Genomic DNA, 26219 nt, shown 5'->3' with positions numbered 1-26219 from the left:
TCTCAAACCCAACATTACATCTTGGAAAAACTTGATGACCTGGAAAACTGTTTGTGTCGAACTAACCTCAGAATATAAGGGCCTTCCAGAAGTTTATAAGTCAGGCTCACTAACAGAGCTGTGTAACACTTGCATCCCTGAGGCTCTCGGCATTACCAGTCCCTGCGTAGTGGAAAGAGCCCATTGAGTGGGAGCCCAATCTAATGACAGTCTCTCCCCCCTGCCCAATCTGAACTACTCGGACAGAGTCCGCATCTTAAAATCTTTAAGAAATGCTAACTCCTTTCAGCCTTCCAAACTATCTGCTCAGCCCTCCACCTCAAGGGGGTAAAATTTACCCTGGCATACCCAGTTATACTACACTTCACTGACCAGACAAGGGAGACAAAATCTTTCTCACACCCAGACCAAGCAGCTTCTTATCTTCAGGCGTACCTGCATATCCCACAGGAGCTCTCACCCATGAATACTAGCCAATACCCTAGAGATGCCCAATTGTCAAGAATCGTTATCTCGTTATCGCGATCTTGACTAAAGTGTTCCACAATTCTTTATATGTAAAGAATTCTCTCTGCTCTTCTGAAGCCACAGCCATCAAAAGAAAGGAAGAGAAAAAATGGGCAGTCTGCCAACAATCAAAACGTTCTTTATCAGTTGAACTTAAGTATAAAAATTGTAACAATTTGTCAATGGAATAGACTTTGAGTATAAGTGAAAAAAGTTTAACCACTTAAACACTAAACCTTTTTCTGACATTTGTTAGTTTCAAGTTAAAAAAAAAAATTTTTGCTAGAAAATTACTTAGAAACCCCAAACATTATTTTTATATATATATATATATATATATATATATATACATATATATATACACATATATATATATATATATATATATATATATATATATATATATATATATATATATATATATATATATATATATATATATATATATATATATAGTAGACACCCTAAAGAATAAAATGGTGGTTGTAGTAATGTTTTATGTCACATTGTATTTGCGCAGCGGTCTTTCAAATACAATAAAAAAAAAAAATAACCAGAAAAGTTAGCCCATTTTTTTTTGTATAATGTGAAAGATTTTACATCGCAAGAATCGCAAGAGAATCGTGATCTTTTTATTCTAAGCAAAAAAATTGTGATTCTCATTTTGGCCAGAATCGTGCAGCTCTACGATACCCTAAAGGCCCCAGGGAGCAAGGCAGTCCTTGCATGGACCCACAAAAAAGAATATGCTACTGAAATAATCCGGGATCCCCAAAGCACAAGTCCTCTCTCACCGTTCTGGCCTTCCAGAATGTTTTTGCACAAAACAATTGTATGAATGTTCAAGTTATTCTATCATTTTACTGTTTTGGTTAATTAAAATTAGTTGTTTTTACTATCCTAACGACAGCCTTCCGGAGACGTGCTACATGATATCCATTTACACTGACCTGCATCGTTAGGTGAACTACCAATACCTGATCACTCCATCGATTCGGCACCTGGATGCATACTGGCATAGTACTCAAGTCCCCCTCTCTGGTAACGCTGTCCTATGGCGATTGCTACGTGGGGGAAAAAAAGCCTCGGCTTCCCATAAATTGTGAATTATATATTGGTTATACCTTCTTTGCTTCTACACTACTGTTTTTCAGTACACTTACTTTGCCCCTTCATCTAGCCTAATGCTCATACCCACCTCCCCCTTCCTTCTTTTTACCTATGACCCAGACTGTATAATCAAACGACTTCGGTCCCCTCAGAAACGCATGGTGATACTTTGCCACCTAAAATGGCTAAAAACAGACAAAGCACTCCTTCAGGAGACCCACCTCCCCTCTTCTGGCGAATGTGCAAATTATGGGCAGGTCAAACCCATGGCCTCCAGTAAAGGTAAAGCAGGTGTTCTGATTCTCGTTCATAAAAACCTTTCCTGTGAAGTTGTGTCATCTGAACATGTTGAGGAGGTACGCCTCTTGACCTTACACCTCAGACTCTCCACCAAAGACCTCATACTCACTAATATTTATGTGCCCAATTCCCCCACAAAATCTTTCGTCCAGGCCGTCACCGCACACTTAGCCCCTTATCTACAATACCCCATCCTGATAGGAGGCAAATTTAACACAGTAATGGACACACAAGAAGACAAATGCAGGGGGTAATCCCACCTCACAACCCAGGTCTCATTCCACCACAACCCTGCTTAATTAATTTGCAGCAGCATTCCAACTTACTGATCCATGGCGTTTTACTCAACCCCCTCCCCCCCCCCACTCTATCTAGAATAGGTTATCTCCTATGCAACTCTGCGCTACTCACAAAAAGTCAGAGGCTCTCATACATGACATTGCCATATTCGACCATGCCCCAGTATCCATATCACTATGCGACTTCAGCCCTCCACCCACCACAAAAATGTGTCACTTCCCCCAATTCCTGGCTCAAACCCCTGATCTTCAGAAAACCCTGCATGAGACATGTACGGACTACACTCTGATCAATGCTCATCACTGTTCAGAATCCAACCTGTTCTGGGATGCAGGCAAAACTGTCCTACGAGGTAGGATTATTGCCTTCTCCAAATCTTCAAATCCAGTGACACGGGAGCCGGGGCTGGGGCTGAGTCCTGCTGTCTGTGTCAATAGACGCAGCAGCAGGACTCAAGAGCGTGCCCACACGTGCGCCCCCATTAAAAGCGGCTCTCCGTGTGGGCACTCGATGCAGAGGAGGAGCCAGGAGTGCCACGGGGGACCCCAGAAAAGGAGGATCGGGGCCGCTCTGTGCAAAACCTTTGCACAGATCAGGTAAGTATAACAAGTTTGTTATTTAGAAAAAATAAAAATAACCTTTATAAACACTTTAAAATATCTGATTGAAAGGCTTAAATAATTGTTGTTTTGTTCTCCTTCTATCCTATGTGTTCTTTAGTTTAAACCTGTTATTATTTTAAGTCTATGGAGTGTCTCAGCATATACTTTTCTTGCAACTCGTCTGTCATAAAATCAAGTGTAACGAACAAAACACCACTTATTCTTTTTTCTCACCCATGACTAAAGATGAAAAGGCTGAATGATTATTTAACACACACTTTGCTAATCACCACTTTAAGGAGATGTGACCTTTGACTAATCCCCATTGGTCTGAGTTATAAATCACACATACTATTCTTCTCAACCTCCCAAATCCCCTCCCACAAACAATTTCAGTGTATGATCTACCCCCCCCCCCCCTCCCCAAAAGACATAAACATTTCAGTTCACGCACCGTGCACCGTGTTAGGGATGGAGCAAAGGAAACAACATACCACATATCAGCCCATGATGTCTCACTCTTTATTTATCTACCTATAGAAGATTGTCTTATTTCTTTGTTAAAATTTCTGTAGTAACCCACTGATGTTGACGCAACCTTATTGTTGTTAGTGTCATACTTGATGCGTATATTGTTTGATAAGATTTGACTGATTTTGTGACTGTAACCCACATCTCTGGTGTTCTTGTATTCCTCTTGTCAATAAAAGAAGTTTGGAAAAAAAATAAAAATAAATTATATTACCTTTCTAATTGTTTCTTTGGCGCAGGTTTATACATAGGACTCTATAGGCAATTTAAAATATAATATGGTCATTTTCAAAGTGCAATTAGAGGGACGACCTGAGGGACAGTGCCTTAACATGGTACCATCCAAGCCTTGTGATCTGTAACCCTTTTTTAAGGATCAAACGTGTTCAAATCTTCAAGATCTTCCTGGACAATGCAGATGGGGTTAATTACATAGCTCTGCAGACCCCTCTTTAATCCCTAGGTGCCGACAGTAAGCAAATATGCGGTCTCTTGGCAGGTGGGTCTTGGTGCAGTGTGGCCCCATTGTTGCAACAAATTTGCAACATGCAACCGGGAGCTTACCAGTTATGCGAAAGCCATGACAGCCAATCACAGCGTTCACATGATCATAAACCCCACCCTGCTTTTTGGCATCTGAAATCCTTTAACCTCTTGACGTCCACGCTATAGTATAGCCAAATGACGGCCACAGCACGGACCTAAATTTCCGGGAGGCCGTCATATGGGACACCTGCAAGGGACATCGGTCCCAAAGAGGAAGGAGGCACATCTGCCTAATATGTGCCACCAGTATCCCTTGCCAGTGCCCACAGTGGCCACCAGTGCCGCCTATCAATGCTCATGAGTGCCAACTATTGATGCCCACCAGTGGTGCCAATCAATGTTACCTAGTAGTGCTTGCCTATCAGTATAACCAACCAGTGCCAATCAATGCCCATTATTGCCACCCATCAGTGCTCATCACTGCCACCTATCAGTGCCCATCAGTGCCGCCTCATCAGCGTACATCATTGAAGGAGAAAAATTACCTGTTTTTGCAAAATTGTATAACAGAATATAAAAAAAAAAATATATATATATATTTTAATCTGGTCTCTATTTGAAAAAATGATAAAAATTTAATTTGGGTAGTCAGTGTTGTATGACTGTGCAATTGTCATTCAAAGTGCATATGCACTGAAAGCTGAAAATCGGTCTGGACAGGAGGGGGGTTTAAGTGCCCAGTAAGCAAGTGATTAAAGGGCTGGGAGACGCCGGAAAAGGGTTTAACATTACATAGAAGGGAAAAGCTATGTAGGCCTTTTAACCTCCCTGGCTGTATGATTATTTCTGATTTTAGGTGCTGAAAGCGGTACAATTATTTTGCATGGAAATTTGGCGTTTTATATTGTAGGCCTGCGATTCTTAGGAATAAAACTCTCTTAAATCTGTTCAAACCAGAGTCTAGTAGACATCCTGGGTATGATAAAGTTTATAATATAATAAATAATGATAATAAATAATAATAAAAATTATTCAATAATGTAATCAAATCCAAAAACACTGAAATTTGCTAATTTGCAGAATTTTCGCTGTCATTAGATTTAGTGTTTGATGACGAATTTCCCCACAAATCGCTATTGCTCAATTCTGCAAGTGATTATAATTTATTATCGCTGTTTTCTAGTTGGTCTAAAATCACTTTTTGGTTGCTATGGATAATCTCCAAATTCCAGGCAGAAAAAAAAACAGTATTTATAATATAAAAGTGCATGCAGGGCACTGGACAGACCACTATGGACAAAGGGGGTCTGTAATTTTTTTATACAGTACTGTAATCTGTAAGATTACTGTACTGTATGTGTTTTTTTTATTTGTACTTTTTGGAATTTGGCGCCGATCTCCGCTCCCGTGCGTCGTAACGTCGCAGGGAAAGGAACTCGGCGGCACTCAGGCACTGTGTGAATCGAGCGGAGGACAGCTCGTTCACACAGCGTGGAGGACATTGCTGGATCCAGGGGACAGGATAAGTAACCTCTTCCTGTATCCAGTGATGTGATCCCGAGTCTGGCTCGGGGTTACCACTCGTGATACTGAAATTGCAGCCTGAGCCAGACTCGGGATTACCGCTAGGGAGGTTAAGTAAGTAAAAAGGTAAGCAGCAATTTAGAAATATTTTTTAAGGATATGCTATGTGAATAGGGAACATGTACCAAACATAAAGTAGGTGTTATCCTAATTTGGTTGCAAAAGTGGAAATACACTTTAAATATGAGGGCCTATGAAAAAAACCTGCTGCTTACAAAAGAAAATGCTAATATGCTGATCTAGACATTCTAGGACAGGAGCGGTTCCCTGAACGTATAAGGCTCCATGTACACTGGACGTTAAAATAATGTTATAAAAACACCAGTAGGTTTGCAGTGAATCTTTCAAAGTTTTTTAACATTTTTGCAATACCGTTTAGTAGCGTTTTTATGCGTTTTGTTTTTTTCAATGGATCAAAAACTAAAAAAAAAACGCTGGTGAGCCACGTTTTTGAGCGTTTATCAACGTTTATCATAGAGGGGGGGGGGGGGTTATGGTCTATTAAAAAAAATGCCTAAACTCCCAAAAACTGCCATTTATGAGCTTCAGTGTGCATGGAGCCAAAACAACTTACAAGTTTCGCAACACTAATTTTTTAAAGTAGAATTCCTTCCAAAACTTTCAAGATTTCCTCTCAATGCCTGTTACACCCAGGGCTTTGCTGTGATCTCATTTTACGGCTTCCTTTCTCTTCAATATATTCTGCATATACAGTAGATTTTTCTGGAATTAAAAACGACTGGTAACAGTAAATCAGACACAGACAATTCACTAAGCAGAGGAGAAACAGGATATTCTAGGTGTTACTGGAATAGAAAGAGAGGGAAAACCTGTCCAACATTGGCACAGGCAACAATAAAAGCTAACAGAGAATCTAACATTTCCCCACTCTTGTCAAAATGAAAAAAAAGATAAATGTGTGGAGTAACTGTGAATATTCTATAAAAAACAATGTGGAAGCACCCTTTGAATTTAAATGTTGAAAAATAATCTGCTGTTTGCGGTCAGGGCTTTTTCACCCTGATCTTGCAAGGGCACACAGAAAACAATTGTTTTCTAAGTGCCCTGTTCACACTTATACGCAGCCTTCAGGTGAAGTGCAAGGCTGCAATACAGTATGGAAACGTCTGTCGTTTTCTGTCTCGGGCCGCAGTTCTTACATTTTTTTAGGTGAATGGGAACGTTTTCAAATAGTGTTATCACATTTTGGCTGCAAAATTGGAAATGCATTTTAAAGTGGTAATAAATCAAAAAGCAACCATTTATTATACTGCAGCTTTCTGATTCTTAGATGTGGTGGCTGCATTCATTTTCTTTTTTAGGCTTCCTTTCTATTATTTTCATCTGGTGATCCTGCCAGTAATTTTGTTGTTTTTCAACAGAACAAGCTGTCCTGCAGATGTAGCAATTGGAGAGTCGAGACAAACCATCTACTACTGACAGGGGGTCTTACAATGATCAGTTTTTATATATTTATGGGAAATCTTTATTACAAAAGGAACATAATGGTTGTTGTAACTGCTTATAAAGTCTTTGCTGCTGTCCAAAGGTATCTCTATTGCTGCTTTATCCAGTGTGGGGGGACTCTAATACAGGAGGTGTGCTACTGGCCAGATCACCAGGGGAAAACAGAGGGGAAAAATAAGAAAACGAATTAAGCCACCACATGTGGCAAGCTGCAACATATTTTTGGTTTTGGGTTTTAACGTGATTGTAAATTGATCACCTTGTAAAACAACCCATTTCATTTAAAATTGAAATAAAAGGCAAAACGTGTGTGTGTAGGTATACAAAAATATTATAAATACCTTTTTCCTTTTTTTATGATTACATTCCCACTGTTCTCAGCTGCATAAGAGCTGGGGGTGGAAAAGCAGCAGCACACTGAGCTTCCCAGTGAAAGGCTGTGCAGAGGGGCATGTTAGGACAGTTCTGATCATTGGAGGAGAGCAGGCTGAGTTCCCAGCACAGCTAGAGAACTCATCATGGTGAACTCTCCTGCTTAGCGTGGTCAGTTTTTAACAGGAAAGCAGAGGGACTGGCAGTAAAACCAGAGATTTCACACAAAGGAAGCAATACAAAGAGAACAGGACACTTTGTCATACAAGTACATGGTACAGCAGGCACATATTAGGAATTTAAAATGCTGGGGTAACAAACACTGTAATACCACTTTAAATGAAACATTGCCTTGTCCAAATGGAGCAGCAGAAGAGAATAGCAAAGATGAAGATATTTAGAAAAGGGAGGTATTCCTGCGTCAAAAGGAAGGTTCCTAGCTAATATACAGCTGCACACACTGAAGGGAAATGTCTGAACCCACAAAAGCAAATTATAAAAAAGAATAGTGGTGCGCTGAGCTAAATATGCAAACAGTCAATAATAGCTACAATAATGTGGAAAAAAATCTTGAACAAAACAATGACATTTTGATGCATAGCCAGTGAAGTGTGAAAACTGGTTAGCAAATAGACCAGAAAGGAAAATTCCAGAAAAAAAGAAAAAATAATTTTTAGGCCTGCGTGCTGGAAAATTTCTGATTATATAGAGTGAAAATTGCAAAGCGTCAATAGTGCATACATTAAGTGAATACACATTAAAATGAATGATCAATAATAAATTAAATTCATAAAATGAATTCAATATCCAAAAGCAACGTAAAACATATTCAAAGTGCAAAGTGCATTTATAAATAAGTGCCCAATATTCAAAAGTACTTGGTGTCTGTAAACGTCGATCAGCAGAGGGTGCTTACTGCTGTAAGGTTACAGCGTGGATATATATATTTTTATGGTCTTTGTGGTCTTTCTTTTGGGTTTCCTATGGTGGTCCCTCAAGTCCTGGTGGATGTATTTTCCTGCCTGTTTACAGCAGCGTGAGGTCCCTTTAAGAATGGCCTGGGAATGCTCGGGATGGGCAGGATGAGAGGTTTGTACACCGCAGAACGGAGGAAGAAAACCATACTCTCCTCATGTGTTCAGACTCTTAGTTTGGTTCCATTGTACACAACGAGACGCGACTTGTCAGGCAGCTAAGTCGCCCTGACAAGTCGTCCCAGTGTGAACTGACCCTGAGGCTAGGTTCACATCTGTGCGGGTGATTACCACTGTGAGAACATACCTGTTTCTGCAGCTGCCACCACCTGCACAGAAAAACGCAGGAGCCGTGTGCGGGTGCCATTAATGCTAATCACACCCGAACTGAGAACTGCACTGTACTTGCTGTTCCCATGCTGGCTGCGATTTCTGAAATGTTACAGCCCATTCAAATGAATAAACCGCCGTGCCTCTGCAAAATGCGGCCCGCAGAGCCGCACAGATGTGAAGCTAGGCTCAGTGGGAGTTTATGCAAGTAAACACTTGATAGATAAATGCATAAACATTTGGAATATTAACCCGAAACAAACATTGTACTTCCCAGATACATTTTTCCAGAATTTAAATAGAACAAACACAGGAGGCCCATGTGAATAAGGCCTTATCTGTCACATCCAAAGTCTTTTACTGAACTATACCATTCACACCAGTCTATCAGTGTCTGTTCTGAATGTACATGTAGCACAGTAAATACGGAGGATGGCTGATTCCCCAACAGACGTTCTCTGAGTTTCCAGTAAGTGTATGTAAACTACTAGAAGACTTCTTCCTCATTTCTAACTGGAGACCTTTTTTTATTACTGCATCAAACTAATTTGCCAGTCTGTTGCAAACCGTCTGAAGAATGATTTTTCCCCAACAGACACTCATTTATTTTTTCTTCTGGTCAGACTGAAGTCTTGTCTGTTTTTTTTTTTTTTTTTTTTAGCAATCAGACAAATACAGACAAACAATCCACAACAGTTCAAAGTGGCCTTACGAAACCGATCGACAGAGATCTGCCAGGAGTTACATCCTATAACTATTAGTTGTCATGTTTTATAACATAGTTGTTGATTTTCGTCATCTTGTAAATGTGGATGGAAATTAGGGCCCACAATAATTTATAACACTTTTACAATGATTTTACTTTACTCTTCCTTTTTGGAATTTCCCATTTTGCATTTATTTAATTAATGAACAGAAATAATATTTTAGTTCCTAGGTAATATACTTCTGCTGTCCACTATGGGCTTTTTAAGACTGCAGTAAAGACTCTGGGGTTGATTTATTAAAGGCAAATAGACTGTGCACTTTACAATGTGTAGTTCGCTTCACTTTGCAAAAATATCCAATCACGTACAAGGAGAAGAAAAATGCAATTCTTTCCTACGTGTATGGTTGAGATCTATGGGCTACATGTTAGTGTGCTTTTAAATGGAATCCATTTACTATTCACAAGCATAGGTATGAATGGACTGTTATACCGCAAAGCACATAAATACCCCAAAAAATGCATTGATGTGAGTGAGCCCTAAATGTGCAGTGTGAGCCAAAACTACCTATTGCAAAAATACAACTATATTTGCTATTTTAACAGTTGTAGACCATTGACACCTATGAAACTTAGCGTACATTAAGCCATATACCGTATATACTCGAGTATAGGCCGACCCGAATATAAGCCGAGGCCCCCAATTTACCCCCAAAAAAACTGGCAAACTTATTGACTCGTGTATAAGCCGAGGGTGAGACATGCCTGTCCATCCCTGTGTGTGTGTCCGTCCATCCCTGTGTGTCCGTCCATCCCTGTGTGTCCGTCCATCCCTGTGTGTCCGTCCATCCCTGTGAGTCCGTCCATCCATCCCTGTGTGTGTGTGTGTCCATCCATCCATCCATCCCTGTGTGTGTGTGTCTCCATCCATCCATCCATCCATCCCTGTGTGTGTGTGTCTCCATCCATCCATCCATCCATCCATCCCTGTGTGTGTGTGTCTCCATCCATCCATCCCTGTGTGTGTCTCCATCCGTGTGTGTGTGTGTGTGTGTGTGTGTGTGTGTGTGTGTGTGTGTGTGTGTGTGTGTGTGTGTCCAGCCTACCTTTGTCCCGAGCCTCCGTCCCGTGCCTTGCCTCCTTGCCTCCGTCCCGTGCCTTGCCTCCTTGCATCCGTCCCGTGTCGTGCCTTGCCTTGCCCCCGTCCCGTCCCGTCCCGTGCCGTGCCGTCCCGTGCCCTCTTCGTCGGCGGCCATTGTAAAGTTCAAAAGCTGCGCCGCCGCCTTCGCCTGTGATAGGCGGAACACTGAATTTCCCAGCAGCCTGTGTTCCGCCTATCACAGACGTCGTATCATCCTCGTCCGTAGTACGAGGATGATACGACGTCCGTGATAGGCGGAACACAGGCTGCTGGGAAATTCAGTGTTCCGCCTATCACAGGCGAAGGCGGAGCCGGAGGCGCGGCTTTTGAATAGAATGGCCGCTGTCTGTCTGCTCGACACGCTGATCGAGCGGGCAGACAGCGATGACTCGAGTATAAGCCGAGGGGGGCACTTTCAGCCTCAAAAAAGAGGCTGAAAATCTCGGCTTATACTCGAGTATATACGGTACACAGATTACCCATTATAAAATGTATGTATGTGTGTGTGTGTGTATATGTATATATATATATATATATATATATATATATATATATATATATATATATATATATATATATATATAAAATGGTGCACATTCACATTTCCTTGCTTTTTTTTTTATATTAGAGAAGTGGTCGGAGGAATCCCCCCTGATGGGACATTAGGGTTGATGGAGAGTGTAAAATCTGGTGCAGCTCTGCCATAGAAATCAGCTTTCGGGTTTTTTATTTATTTTGTCAAAGCTTAATTAAACAAGGTGAAGTTAGAAGCTGATTGGCTACCATGCACAGCTGCACAAAATTTTGTATTCTCCAGTTTTAGTTAATCAAACACATTATATCGTATTGATCAGCAGCTGTAGTCGCTGATCAATAAACATTTTTCAGCAGGTCCCTTTGACAGAAGTCAATCAGATGATTGATGACGAGAACCACACATTGATCGAAATTCAGCTGGTCCTTGCTAAAGTGACAGAATTGAGATCTCTCTATGGCCCACATAAAGTGGTAGCAAACTGCAAAAAAATGTCCTCTGTAAAATAATAGCATAATGTGTTGGTATGCATTGCATACTAGCACATTATAAAAATACTTACCCTAGAATGGAGCCCTCGCCGCTGACAGGGTTTCTATTTATACCTGGCCTTCTTTCCGGGTTTGTGGGCAGTTTCATCGATGTTCTGCCAAAAAGTGTCCGCCTATCAACTAGTGTCCGGCCCGTACTGTGGAGGCGCAGGTACGGAGGACAAGGAGACTCCGAAAGTCTCTGAAGAAGAACGGTGCCTGTCCAGGTTGAAGCCACACCATCCAAGTGGACATACGGTTGCTCATAGTAACAAGGCCGCTCGCCACGCTTCGTCCACTTGGATGGTGGGGCTTGAACCTGGACTCACTGCGCAGGCGCCGTTTATGTTCGGAGATGTTCGGCTTCTCCTTGTCCTCCGTACTGCGCAAGCGCAGTACAGGGGGGGCACTATGTGATGGGGGACACTATCTGATACATCACCGGCCGAGCCGTGATGATGGCACGACTTTTTCAATGGATGGCACGCTGTCCATTGAGAGCACAGTGCACATGCGCCAGTGACATCACTGGCTGCTACTATATTAAATATCTCCAAAACACTGAACGTTTAGGAAATATTTACTGTACATTTATTTTTCAATTACCTTTCTCACACAATTCTCCCATTATTGATTAAAAAATTGTTCGTTTCTTTAAAAATTTCCAACATATCCGAGTACTCAAATTCAACGAAAATCGGCTGTTGCTGCACCCCACTAATGGTGCGAAATATGAACGAAAATTCTAAGATAAGATTTTCGTAAGAAAATTATTTTTAAATTTGACCCGTGTATGGCTGGAGTTCTGGCAGATAGTGTCCTGCCATCATATAGTGCCCGCCCCGTACTGTGCATGCGCAGTACGGAGAAGACGAAGCTTCGGAAAATCTCCAAAAATGAACAGCGCCTGCACCGTGAGTGAACGTGGTAGCTCCACCATGCAAGCGGACATAGGGTTGGGAAAATTAGAGGGCCGCTTGCCACGCTTCGCTCGCCACGCTTCGGGCTCGGCCTCGCTGCGCTCGGCTTTTATATTCCAACTCTATGTCCACTTGGATGGTGGGGATAGAACCTGGACTCAAGGCGCAGGCACTGTTCATCCTCGGCTATTTTCGGAATATCGTCACTCCTGCGCATGCGCGCGGGAGATTTCAGTCCGGCCGGTCGGCCGCTGCCGGATTTTCACGGCGAGAACCCCCTTGTGCGCATGCGCCGCTGCAGTCAGCGGCGCATACCGAGGGGAATATCTCCTAAACCGTACAGGTTTAGGAGATATTTTTTTTACCTACAGGTAAGCCTTATTATAGGCTTTCCTGTAGGTAAAAGTTAAAAAATTGAGCATACAACCACTTTAAATCCAGCATTTCCATGATTCATTTAGAATCTGCTCACAGCTGTCAAAAAAACTAAAAAAAGGAGCCGACGTCGCTCAGCGCTGAAAGAGACAGATGAAAAGAAGCATTGGGATTTATTTACTAAAGCTGGAGAGTGCAAAATCTGGTGCAATGCTGCATAGAAACCAATCAGCTTCCAGTTTTTATTGTCAAAGCTTAATTGAACAAGCTGAAGTTAGAAGCTGATTGGCTACCATACACAGCTGCACCAGGTTTTGAGTAAACCAGTTTTAGTAAATCCCCCCCATTGCACCTTCTCATCAGTCATTCTGTTTATTATTTACAGATCAAATGGATGAAGTCAGGTTTTACCCCCTTCCTGACCAGGCCATTTTTTGCGATACTCCACTGCGTTGATTTAACCACTTGCTTACTGGGCACTTAAACCCCCCTCAGTCCCAGACCAATTTTCAGCTTTCAGCGCTGATGCACTTTGAATGACAATTGCGCGGGCATACAACACTGTACCCAAATGAAATTTTTATCATTTTTTTCCCACAAATAGAGCTTTCTTTTGGTGGTATTTAGTTACAGCTCGGAGTTTTATTTTTTGCTAAACAAACAAAAAAAGATGCAAAAAAATAAAAATAAAAAATCATGTTTTAATAGTTTGTTATACAATTTTGCAAACGGGTCATTTTTCTCCTTCATTGAAGTGCGCTGATTAGGCGGCACTGATGGCTGCATTGGTGGGCACTGATGGGCTGCATTGGTGGGCACTGATGGGCTGCATTGGTGGGCACTGATAGGCTGCATTGGTGGGCACTGATAGGCTGCACTGGTGGGCACTGATAGGCATAGTTAAGGCGGCACTAATAGGCACAGATAAGGCGGCACCGATCGGCACAGATAAGGCGGCACTGATGGGCAAAGATGGGCACAGATAAGATGGCATGGATGGGTGGCACGGATAAGTGGCACGGATGGGCACTGATAGGTACCACTGATAGATGGGACTGATGGGCACTGATAGGTGGCACTGATAGGTGGCTCTGATAGGTGGCACTGCTGGGCACTGATGGGCGGCACTGCTGGGCACTGATGGGCGGCACTGCTGGGCACTGATGGGCGGCACTGGGGTGCAGCACCTTTGCGGCAGATTGTGGGCACTGTGGGTGGCACTGTTGGTGGCACTGCTGGATGGCACTGTGGGTGGCATTGTGGGTGGCACTGTGGGTGGCGCTGGGGGCACTATGGGCACTGCTGGGTGGCACTGATGGGGGGCACTTACTTTCATTCAGGATGGCACTGCGGTGGGCAGGTGGGCACTGGCAGGGGGCAGGTGGTCAGCTGTATTGCTGGCCGTGATCGGGACTGATGTCCCGATCACGGCCGCCGGTGATCGGCTTTTTTTTTCTCTCCTCGCGCTGTCAGCGCGAGGAGGAATAATAGCCGATTACCGGCTCCGTTCTGTCACATGATCAGCTGTCATTGGCTGACAGCTGATCACGTGATAAGGGGTCGGGATCGACCCCTTACACGGATCGGTGATCAGGCGAGTCTCATGGACTCGCCGATCACAGAGCGCGCCGCGCGCGCCCCTCAGGGGGCGCGCAGGCCGCTCGTAACCAGGACGACGTCAATAGACGTAGTCCTGGAAATGTAGGTCCGCGCTAATGCCGTCATTTGGCAATAGCGCGGATCTCAAGTGGTTAACTGACAATTGTGTGGTCATGTGACACTGTACCCAAATAAAATTGGCGTCCTTTTTTCCCACAAATAGGGCTTTCTTTTGGTAGTATTTGATCACCTCTGTGGTGTTTTTTTTGCGCTATAAACAAAAAAAGATTGACAATTTTGAAAGAAAACAATATTTTTTACTTTCTGCTATAAAACACATCCAGTAAAACACATCCAGTAAAGAAACGTAAAAGATCAAATTGCTCCATCAATTTAGGCCAATATGTATTCTGCTACATGTTTATGGTAAAAAAATACCAATAAGCATATATTGATTACATTGATTGGTTTGCACAAAATTTACAGCATCTACAAACTATGGGATAGATTTATGGACTTTTTTTTGTTTGTTTGTTTTTACTAGCAATGGTGGCGATCAGCAATTTTTAGCTGGACATTATGGCGACCAAATCTGACACTATGGGGTTGATTTACTAAAGGCAAATAGGCTGTGCACTATGCAAAGTACAGTTGCACTCTGCGAGGACGGTTGCTCCAGAGCTTAGCAATTCAGATAATGATTCCCTTTGCAAAGAATACCCAAACACATGCAAGGCCAATGAAAAATGCATTTTTGCTTGCACATGATTGGATGGTGGAAGTCAGCATCGTTTCTGCTCATTTACTAAGCTCTAGAGCAACTGCTCTTGCAGAGGACAGCTGCAATTTGCAAAGCGCACAGTCTATTTTTCCTTTAGTAAATCAAGTGACAATTTTTGGGGCACAGTGACACCAATACAGTGATCAGTGCTAAAAAAAATGCACTGTCACACTGGTGGGGAAGGGGTTAACATCAGGGGCGATCAAAGGGTTAAGCGTGCTCCTAGGGAGTGCCTTCTAACTGTGGAGGAAATGCTGTGACTGGAGGAAAACAAAGATCTGTGCTTCTGCTTAGCAGAAACATAAAATCTCAATTTTCACCCCTCACAGAATGACGATCTGCCTTGTTCACATAGGCAGACTGCTGTTCTGCCTCTCCTGTGAATGATCTCGGGCGACCCGTTGATTGGCTCCTGCTATGTCCAATTACAACAGGAGCGGGCTCCGGCAGCAGGCGCGTGCCCCAGAGCCCAGGAATGATATCATATACAGGTACATCATTTTTCACTTAAGGGCCACCCTTCTGCAGTATAGGTATGAGGGGCAGTCCTTAACCTCCCTGGCGGTACGATTATTTCAGATTTTAGGTGCTGAAAGCGGTACCATTATTTTGCGTGGAAATTTGGCATTTTATATTGTAGTCCTGTAATTCTTAGGAATAACTCACTTAAATCTGTCCAAACCAGAGTCTAGTAGACATCTCGGGTATGATAAAGTTTGAAACACAATAATAATATTTTTTATTCAATAAATTTTAGTAAATAATATAATCAAAAACACTGAAATTTTTTTGGCCAAACAAGGGTGAAATATTAGTAGTCATATTGCTTCAGTAAACATTCCCAGGTATGGAAAGTTGCACAAAGTCTGACGTCACTGTCAGGGCAGTAGAACCTGGTTTCTTTTCTGAAGTGTCACCACGCTTAGAGCAGCAAACCACACACATCCTTGTGGGTGCTGACTTATTTTCCGTAGGTGGAATGTGGTCCATAAAGTGACGACCAGTCATGCGTTCCGGGTTCACAATGCCAGCAGCAAGAAGTACAGATCTATTTACAGTCGTTGGTGTTTGGTGCTTGAGAAATATAAGTTTGGCAACTTTCCAAAGTCCACATGAACCAAAGGCTTGTGTTTGGCCGCTAGCGGGGCGGTTTTACCCCCTACTAGTGGCCGAGAAAGGGTTAAAAACTACCGCAAAGAGGCACTTTGCCGGCAGTATAGCCGCACTGGCCTATTGATTTCAATGGGCAGGAGCAGTGAAAGAGGGGTGTATACACCGCTCCAAAGATGCTGCTAGCAGGACTTTTTTTACCGTCCTGCTAGCGCACCGCTCCAGTGTGAAAGCCCTCGGGACTTTCACATTGGAGGGACAGCAGCGGCTGTTTCAGGTCGGTATTCAGGCGCTATTTTTAGAGCAATAGCTCCTGCAAAATGACCCAGTGTGAAAGGGGTCTTAAGACAAATAAACTGTGCACTCTGCAAGTGCAGTTGCTCCAGATCTTTGTATAATGACGGAAGCTTTACTTTAAAAAGAATACCCAATCACATGCAAAGGAAATTAGGAAAACAGAATATTAGCTTGCACATAATTGGATGATGAAAGTCAGAGACTTTTGCTCATTTACTAAGCTCTGGAACAGCACAACTGCACTTTGCAAAGTGCACAGCTTATTTGCCTTTAGTAAATCAACCCCAGTATGCGCATAAACGTGCATATATGCAAATACTTTACATGCCATTACACACATTTATGTGTTAGACCTTTCTGTCAGCTTCTGTCAGCAAGAGCCAACATTGACAGATGAAATATAATTGAATCTGTGCACATGAGCCCTAAGATTAAAGTAAACCTGTACAACACAGGACAATAGGTTTCCTCTGGGTACTCTGGTTTCCTCCAACATCCTAAAACATTCTGGTAGGTTAATTGGTTCCTGTCTAAATTGGGCCCTAGTATGTGTATGTATGAATGTGAGTTAGGACCTTATATTGTAAGCTCCTTGAGGGCAGGGACTGATGTGAATGTACTATATATATATATATATATATATATATATATATATATGTGTGTGTGCGTGTGTTTGTGTGTGTGTGTGTGTAGAAGTGTTGCGTAAATTGATGGTGCTATACAAGTTTCTATAATAAATAAAAATAAATGTTTTAATTCCAGTCTCAAACATAGCTCATATTTTCCTGCACTCCACTCATCGTGACTTGGGAGCTTACCCAGGGCTGAGGAATTTCTCCAGACCACAACATTATATTGCTGCCTGCCTCTGTAGTGGATCACCAAGCACCAGCACAGTTGGGAAGAAGTGGAATGTGTCAAATTATCCCCCATACTCAGGAGCATAGGCTACGTCACTTTGCTTCCCTGGGCAAGCAGAAAAAAAAGAAGCACAGTGAAGAAAAAAGATAGATAGATGGATAGATAGATGGATAGATAGATAGATAGATAGATAGATAGATAGATAGATAGATAGATAGATAGATAGATAGATAGATAGATAGATAGATAAAAAAGATAGATACCCCTGCAGGGGCCAGAGTTCTAAGGAACCTGTTTTTGCCCTGCACAGGCAAATAGCAGTCAGAAAGAGTTGTGAAAGGTTTACTAACCAGGGTTGGGTGGAAAAGTTTACTGTACTGAGGGGCATAGGGAGAACTGGCGGGTTTAACAATAATGAACTTGTGCTTTAAAGCTAGTGCTGTCTGTAGGTTGGTGATAAATCCTTTGGCTATCATAACCCCGACCACGGTGGTTGGATTTACTAGTATGGATAGAAGATATTTTGTCCCCCACTAGAAAAAGTCCAAATGAAGAAAATGTATAATCATGTCCACCAGAGAAATCCACACTGGAGATAAAATGCTCACTATGCCAGTGGCAGGAATAGCATTTGCTGCTTCATGCCATTGTGGCTTACATGTACTACAACCCATGATCACAGCATTCTAAACGCACATAAAAACAAGTTACTGTTATAACTCATGGAGCTCTTTCATCTCTGCACTGTGTTACAGGGGAATGCGCTTCATTTTTTGTTGTGTCTTTGTGGTAACGTTTTAGTCAATGGCAATGGTTTTACACTGACTATACACATTATAGTCAGTAGCAGCACATTGGAAATGGATTATATGTTTATTAGGGTGTTTTTCAAGTCATAGAGTATGTCCACATTTCTCATAAAATGAGGGAAATAAATAAGGACAACACATGCAAAACGCACACAAAATGCACGTAAAAAGCATCTTGGGTTGCATTTCATTTTAACACAGTGGATTAAAAATGCCTGATGTGCGTTTTCCAACATGACGGTGTGAACAGACTCTTACTGGTATGACTATTCACATGCACCATCAAGTGTAAGGATACAAACTGTGTAACACATGCCTCATTTTCATCCCATAGTAAATATTATCCAAAATATCTATGAGCACATAATTATAGCCACATGGCAAAGAAAAGACCTTGGATTACCTCACCTACAAGTACTTCAGTCTTCATCCAATGTCTAAAAAACAGAGCAGCCTCCCGGTGGATTCCAATTCACAGACTCCAGATGTGCACTGGGAACTGTGTGTAGACAAATATCTGTGGCATGATTTACACTCAGGAGTGGAGGAATCTTACCCCACTCTGTAAATGTGAGCTGACTTTGTGAGACTAAAACTAAAGAGCAGTAAAGGCCATGGAAATGGCATTCAGACAGAATCATTGAGCTAATCCCACACTAAGCTGTATCAATCAGATAAACAAATTCTTACTTCCTTCCTTTCCTGAAACAAAGGCCCTTCCGCTTATCAGAAAGACTGAGACACACCATTAGACCCTACAAAGAACCCAATCACTAAAGACAGAGGTCAATAACATCAGTGTGTGTGTGTACACCTATGTGTACTTACGTATGTACATGTATGTGTGGGTGCTTGCATATGTGTACGTACAAACGTGTGTGTTTATATGTGTGTGTATTTATGCATGTGCCCATGTTTATGTGTGTACATACAAGTGTATATGTAGGTGTTTGTAACTCTGTATGTATGTATGTATGCGTCTGTGTATATGTGTGTACATATAAGGGTGTGTGTGTGTGTACATTTGCGTATATGTCCATGTATATGTGTGTACCTATGTGTGTGTGTGTGTACGTGTGTAGGTACAAGTGTGTTTATGTACATATGTGTCTGTGTATATGTGTGTACATACAAGTATGTGTGTGTGTAGGTACAAGTGTGTTTATATTTGTGTGTATGTACATATGTGTCTATATATGTATATGTGTGTGCATACAAGTGTGTGTGTGTGTACATGTGTGTATGTACGTACTTGTCTGTGTGTGTATATATGTGTGTGTACATACAAGTGTGTGTGTACCTATGTGTGTGTGTGGGTACAAGTTTTTTTGCATGTGTGTATGTCTGCATGTCCGTATGTGTCTGAGTATATGTACATACAAGTGTGTGTGTGTGTGTGTGTGTGTGTGTACTTATGTAGGTACAAAGTATGTTTATGTGTGTGTGTATATACATGTATGTACACACACATAAACACACTTGTACCTACATAAGTACAAATACACACATACACACCTGTATGTACATATACACAGAAACATATGGACATGCAGACATACACACATGCAAAAAAAAGTATACACACAGACACATATGTACACACAGACACACTAGTACCTACACATGTACACACACACACACACACTTGTATGTACACACACATATACATACGTACATACACACACACACACACATAAACACACTTGTATCTACGCATGTACACACACACACACCTGTATGCACACACATATACACGGGCACACACACACACACACACATATATATAAACACACGTGTATGTGCACAACTATACACAGACACATACGTACATACACACACACACATACTTGTATGTACACGCATATACACAGACACATAAGTGTGTGTACCTATGTGTGTGTGTATGTGTGTACTTGTGTAGGTACAAGTGTGTTTATATGTGTGTGTATGTACGTATGTGTCTGTGTATATGTGTGTGCATAGGTACAAGTGTGTTTATATGTATGTCCGTGTATGTGTGTGCATACAAGTGTGTATGTGTACATGTGTAGGTACAAGTGTGTTTATGTGTGTGTATGTACGTATGTGTCTATGTATGTATATGTGTGTACATACAAGTGTGTGTGTGTGTGTACATGTGTAGGTACAAGTGTGTGTGTGTGTGTGTGTGTATGTACTTACGTGACATGTGTGTGTGGGTACAAGTTTTGCATGTGTGTATCTCTGCACGTCCGTATGTGTCTGAGTATATGTGTATGTGCATACAAGTGCGTAGGTACAAGTGTGTTTATGTGTTTGTGCATAAATATGTGTCTTTTTATATGTGTGTACATACAAGAGTGAGTGCATATGTGTGTGTGTACATGTGTAGGTACAAGTGTGTTTATATGTGTGTGTACAGTATGTCCGTATATATGTGTGTACATAAAAGTGTGTGTGTGCACATGCATGTGTGTTATATGCACATTAGTGTATGTGCACATACGCTTGAGAGTTTATATGTATGAAACCTGTACTAAGAAGAATATGGAGGCTGCCATTACTGACCACTGCTCTTCCTGCAAGAAAAGGGTCCTTACACCTTTTTTACAATGGGGCCACACACAAGCCGTATGGTGCTTCAGTACCATGAATTCCCATGTGGGACAAACAACAGCGTTTTTTAGAGAGTGGGGTGTCATTGAGAGTTAAAGCCGAGTGTTTTTGTACAGCTGCATGCAGGTGCAGGAACATTTGTGATCTACACACACTCCCACACCCACTCAGCATCATGCAGACCTGAGCACAACCACACTTTTACATGGTTTTACAAAGTCCTCAGGCATCCAAGGTGAAGATGACAAAGTATGCTCCCCGCCCCCACTTCCCCACCCCGCGCTGAGGCTGATCATTCTTACACATCCGCATGCACACTGCTGGGGGCCAGACAAAGGTTTAGGAATGACACCTCTGGCCACTTGCACTACAGTTGTCACATTTTTTCTCATTGAAACAAAAAACTGTAAAGGAGGGGAGACTCCTGTGACATGATTTAGCTAGTATGATAGATGGCCATGCTGCTATCCTGTGGGCTGGTGTTTGTGGGGCGGTGCAAGGCGATGTTCACTTTTTTCTTTTCTTTAACCTTATATTACACTTAAAATAGCTGTGCATCACAACACGTTGCAACATGCGGTGCAATGAAGTGTGCTACCTACAGGTCTGTATTAGTATGCAGTGAACCACATCTCACCACAACATTGTGCTATAAACAGAACACGTAAAAAACACAAAATGTACCCCAAGACTGAACCTGTGAGGATCTATGCAGCTCATAGGAGACGGTGTGAATGAGCCCTTCGCCACAATCAGCATGAGGAAAACAAATCGAATCTTCATTAACATTATGACAACCACTAAAGTAGTTTACAACTCATCAAAAGTGCAAATTGTATTCCGCAATTTGTTCTTATAAATAAAATGGCACTAAAATCAAGCTTCCAGTAATAAGTATGGTACAGTTATTAATAAATAAAAAGTAAACTTTTGGCTAGTATACTTGGCTAGGTTCTCACCTATGCATTTTTAAGTGAATACTTTGTGTTGCAGAAAAACACTACAGTCCATTTAACAGGATTTCCTATGGGTCACGTTCACATTTGTGCCTTTTCCACCAGTGCGTTTTTTGTAAAGGGTTTGGGACTTTTTTCCTGCAGCAGGTTGTGTATTTTAATTCCACAGACTTCAATAGAAACGCAGCGTAAACCCATAAAAAACACATAAAAAATCGTATGTTCTGATGCGTTTCTGTTTTGCTTTTGTGAGTTTCTCCCACAAGACAGAAGACAAAAACAAGTGTGAAAAAATTAAAAACGCACCTGGGAAAAAGCATCAACCACAACCTGCATAGATGTGAATAAGGCCTATGCGTTTTTAAGTACATTTTGTGCTTTGCAGAAATGCACTACAATCCATTTAACATGGTTTCCTGGGACATGTTCACAGCGATGCGTTTTTCAGCTGCTGTATTTTTGGAAAAGGTTGGGGACCTGCAACACGGTGCATTTTTAAACTTCAATGGACATCCCACGGAAACGCATGTAGTGTATTTTGATGAGTTTTGCTTTTTTCTAATTTGCCATAACAACAAAAACATCTCCCCTTTAAAAAAATAAAATTATATATATATAATATATATATATATATATATATATATATATATATATATATATATATATATATATATATATATATATATATGCCTAAGAAAACACTTGAAAACTGCATCAAAAACATGTGTGCAAAACCGCAAAACGCAGTGTAGAAACAGATAAAAATCAAACTGCATAGGTGTGAACCAGGCCTAAGGGACTTTTTTGCCTGCATTTTGCATTTTGGATTCCATAGGCTTCAATGTAAATGCAGTAGAAACGCATAAAAAATGCAGTGCTTGCGTTTCGGATTCGTTTCCGCTGGTTTCTCCTGCATGACAACAGACACTAAAAAATGTAAAACCATAACGCATCAAAAATGCATAAAAAACATGTGCCAAAAAATGCAAAACGCACTGGGAAAAGCACAGGTGTAAACCTAGCCTACAGCAGGGCTGGCCTGACAACTAGGCAAGAGACACTTGCCCAGGTTTTGTGGTGGGAGGACCAGCATGCAACTGGGACTGCAAACACTCTGTACCCACAGATTGGGCCAGGAAAGCCGTCTCCATGTATTCTGTGAGGCCTGGCTGTCATTAGAGTTTAAATCATTTGCCCCTCATAGAGCGGGGTGTCAAACTAACAGCCATGTTTTTCAGACCACTAGAGTGCTCATTTTGGGCTTTTTTGCCACATAAACTTTTTTGGTTTTGTCCGTTACATTTGATTATTTTTTTTTTTTTATGCGGCGTTGGAAAAACTAAGTAAAAACATGTTAAAAAAGACAATTGTATTTAGTTTTGGATAGGGTAGGGGAGGTTTAAAACCCTGCCAGGCTTTATTTTGTTGCTTGTGTACCATTGCAAGAAATTTCCCTACATATTGTGGCCCAGAGATGCAACAGGAAGTTGATACATGTCCCTGAAACAGGTGTCCCCATTGGAAGATTTCCCCTTTGTTCTGGGGGCAGCTCTAAATATTTTGGATATCCCTTCACTTCCTGTTTTAGGCAGACCACACACGGTTTGAATCTCGGCCGGTTCCTGCTGAGCTGGTTGGGATTCAGACCCCATTCACACCTGAGCGTTTTGTAGCTTGAAGCCTGAAGCTACAAAACGCTGGAGGGGAAAAAATGTATTATTCTCAATGGAGATGGTTCACATCTCCACTCCATGTCGCCTGAAGCCGATGGCCTGAAGCTCAAACAAGTTCCGGACCCTTTTTTGTCGCTCGAATTGAGCAGATTTGGGCATTTTTCTTCTTTTAACATTGGTGACATTTGGCCCTGCACAAAATCGCGGCAAATCGCGGTATAAAACGCTGCGAATCGCAGTAAAAAACGCTGCAAAAAACGCAGCGAAATCGCGCGATTTTCTGCTTGAAAACACTACGCTCAGGTGTGAATGCAGCCTTAAACTGTGTATGGGCATGCTAAATGTATCAAATGTGCTGTTATAGCGACTAGCAATAATCACTGTGTTCTCCCGGTGAGGACGGCTTCCTCTGCCCTCCCTCCGGGAGAGGACAATGGCCGGAAGGAGGGATTCCCCTGTCAGCACTGTCTGTGTTGATGGGGGAATCGAGAATTTTGAATTTGTTTCCTGCAACCCGTGTATGGTTCTGTTTACGGCCGGCCTAGGTATCAAAGGTCATGGGTACAAATTGAGGGGTAAACCCCCCCCCCCAATGTGGACACTTTACCAAAATCCTTATAATATGGAGGTCAAACTCAAAGGCTTTGAAATTGTATGCAATCAGACAGGCCCTTGCACTACACGGCTGAAGGTAAATCTAAAGAAAATTGTACAAGAATATGGTGTAATGTATGACCAGCTTTAGCGGCGAGAAATATAGCAGGCAATACAGTGCCTCCTCACCACCTGTCACATCCTCTCTAAGGCCCGCTTCACACTGAGCCCGACTTTAAAATCGTGCCACATTATCAAAGATGAAGATCAGTGCGACTTTGTGTGCGACCTTGCTGATACACAGAAGTCTATGCAAGTTGCACCTGAAGTCGCAAAAAAAATAGAGCGCAGGAACCTTTTTTTTTTTTTTTTTTTTTTAAATCAGTGCCACACCGTAAAGTCAAAGTCGCACCAATTTGGGCATTTCCATTGCCAACAATAGGGTGCAACTTGTCATGCAATTTGGACCTGTCAAATCGCATGGAAAGTCGGGGGGGGGGATAAAGAGGGATCTGAATGTGGATCACTCTTCAGAGAAAGCTGCAACTGTAAACAAACCGTGCCATGTTGCATTTGCCCTGGATTTTTTTAAAAACTTTTAGCTGTGTTTTTCAACGCGACAGCACAGGGCAACCAATTTATTTAAAGGGGCTTCCCCAACAAGCAACAAACGCTTATTATTATTATTATAAAAGAAGTTCCGGGACCGCTTTCAGTGTTGAGCTTTGCGCAGCAAACTGTTTGGGATGTCGTTAAAAGTGTAGTGTGCATTTACCACGAGTAAATAGATAGAAATACATATTTTTTTTATATTTGTGTGTATATATATATATATATAATTATAATTGTGCTTTCCAATAAAAAAAAAAAAATATATATATATATATATATATATATATATAATTATAATTATAATTGTGCTGTCCCCCATCTACATTGTGAAGCACTGTGTAAACTGTTGGCACTATATAAATTGTGAATAATAATAATAATAATAATAATAATAATATATCTATATATGCAGATAATATATATATATATATATATTTTTTTTTTTTTTTTTTTTTTTTTCTTCCTGTCAGACATATAAAGACTTAGAATGTATCATTCTTATAATGAAAGGAAAGACAAAGTCCAGACAAACAAATAAAAGACAAATAAATAACTATGTAAACATTATGATAACAGCACAGAGTTCTTCTTAATAATAGTCCAGCCAGTATTTCAATGGAGGCAACATGTGAGGAAACAGAGAAGTGTCCTCGTCCACCTTGGTGTCCACTCAGTGTCACCTTAGAGCCCCTCACACACACCTATGACAGGACTACTACTCCTCCCCACCCATCCATGATAAGACTACAAGAACTCACCCATGGTGTCGGTAATAGCGGCGGCGGATGTCAGCATGCAGAGTATAGCGGCGGTGGCGGCGGAGAGGAGCCCGGTGTATCCTCCCATGGTAGAAGAGATAAGTCCTTGGCCAGTATTAAGAGTTCCTCCAGTAAGTTTGCAGTCCCAGTCCCGGCCGAGCTCCCCCTGTCCTCCCAGTCCGCACTCCTCCCTGCATTCCTATGGGCACCGTTTGCTGCCTTCCACCTCTGTGACTCACTCACTGGCCGAGTCCTGAGGAAACAGGAAATCTTCAACTTCACAAACAGCTGTGCTGCTGGGCCTCTCTACTTCTTTTTTTTTCTTCTTCTTAAAAACCTCACCCAGTTGTGTCAGTCATATGACATGAGCCGGCCCCCTCAGCTTCACATTACAAGCTCTGCCATTGTACTTTACTCGTAGCATTTACACTGCTCTGCTATGACTGGCATAGAGGATTGTGTATTACATATTTACTACTATGCGTTACCTCAGCCTCAGTCCTCTGCTCTTATACTTGGCGGTGCTGACATTACACAGGATAGTAGGTTTACTCAGGAATGCTCACTTTAAGGATTAGGGCATGGGTGGAAGTGTGTGCTGTTAGTGGGTGGCTATTCTCTATATATCATATAAATAGGTTTTATTGTTGTCACAATGTTTATGTCCCCTCTCCCCCTATAATCCACAGAGTCACCCTTTATGTGTCCCCTCTCCCCCTAATAATCCAGAGAGTCCCCCTGTATGTGTCCCCTCTCCCCCTAATAATCCAGAGAGTCCCCCTGTATGTGTCCCCTCTCCTCCTA

At 41.8% G+C, this 26219-nt stretch overlaps 1 protein-coding gene across 1 annotated transcript in view; it reads right to left on the bottom strand.

Moving 5' to 3' along the window:
* TGFBR2 (transforming growth factor beta receptor 2) overlaps nucleotides 1–25744 on the bottom strand; it is a 131715-nt gene extending 105971 nt beyond the window's left edge. The window contains exon 1 of the mRNA XM_077491457.1: nucleotides 25416–25744. Coding sequence (XP_077347583.1) covers nucleotides 25416–25503 — 88 coding nt within the window. The 5' untranslated portion in view covers nucleotides 25504–25744. The remainder of the gene's footprint in view (nucleotides 1–25415) is intronic.
* Nucleotides 25745–26219: the final 475 nt, after the last annotated feature.

The sequence above is a fragment of the Lithobates pipiens genome, unplaced genomic scaffold, assembly GCF_037356315.1.
Source record: "Lithobates pipiens isolate NorthernLeopardFrog02 unplaced genomic scaffold, aLitPip1_a1.2 Scaffold_19, whole genome shotgun sequence".
NCBI classification, from domain to species: Eukaryota; Metazoa; Chordata; class Amphibia; order Anura; family Ranidae; genus Lithobates; species Lithobates pipiens.
Note: the sequence above shows the minus strand (reverse complement) of the source record. Positions and strands in the feature narration are given on the sequence as shown.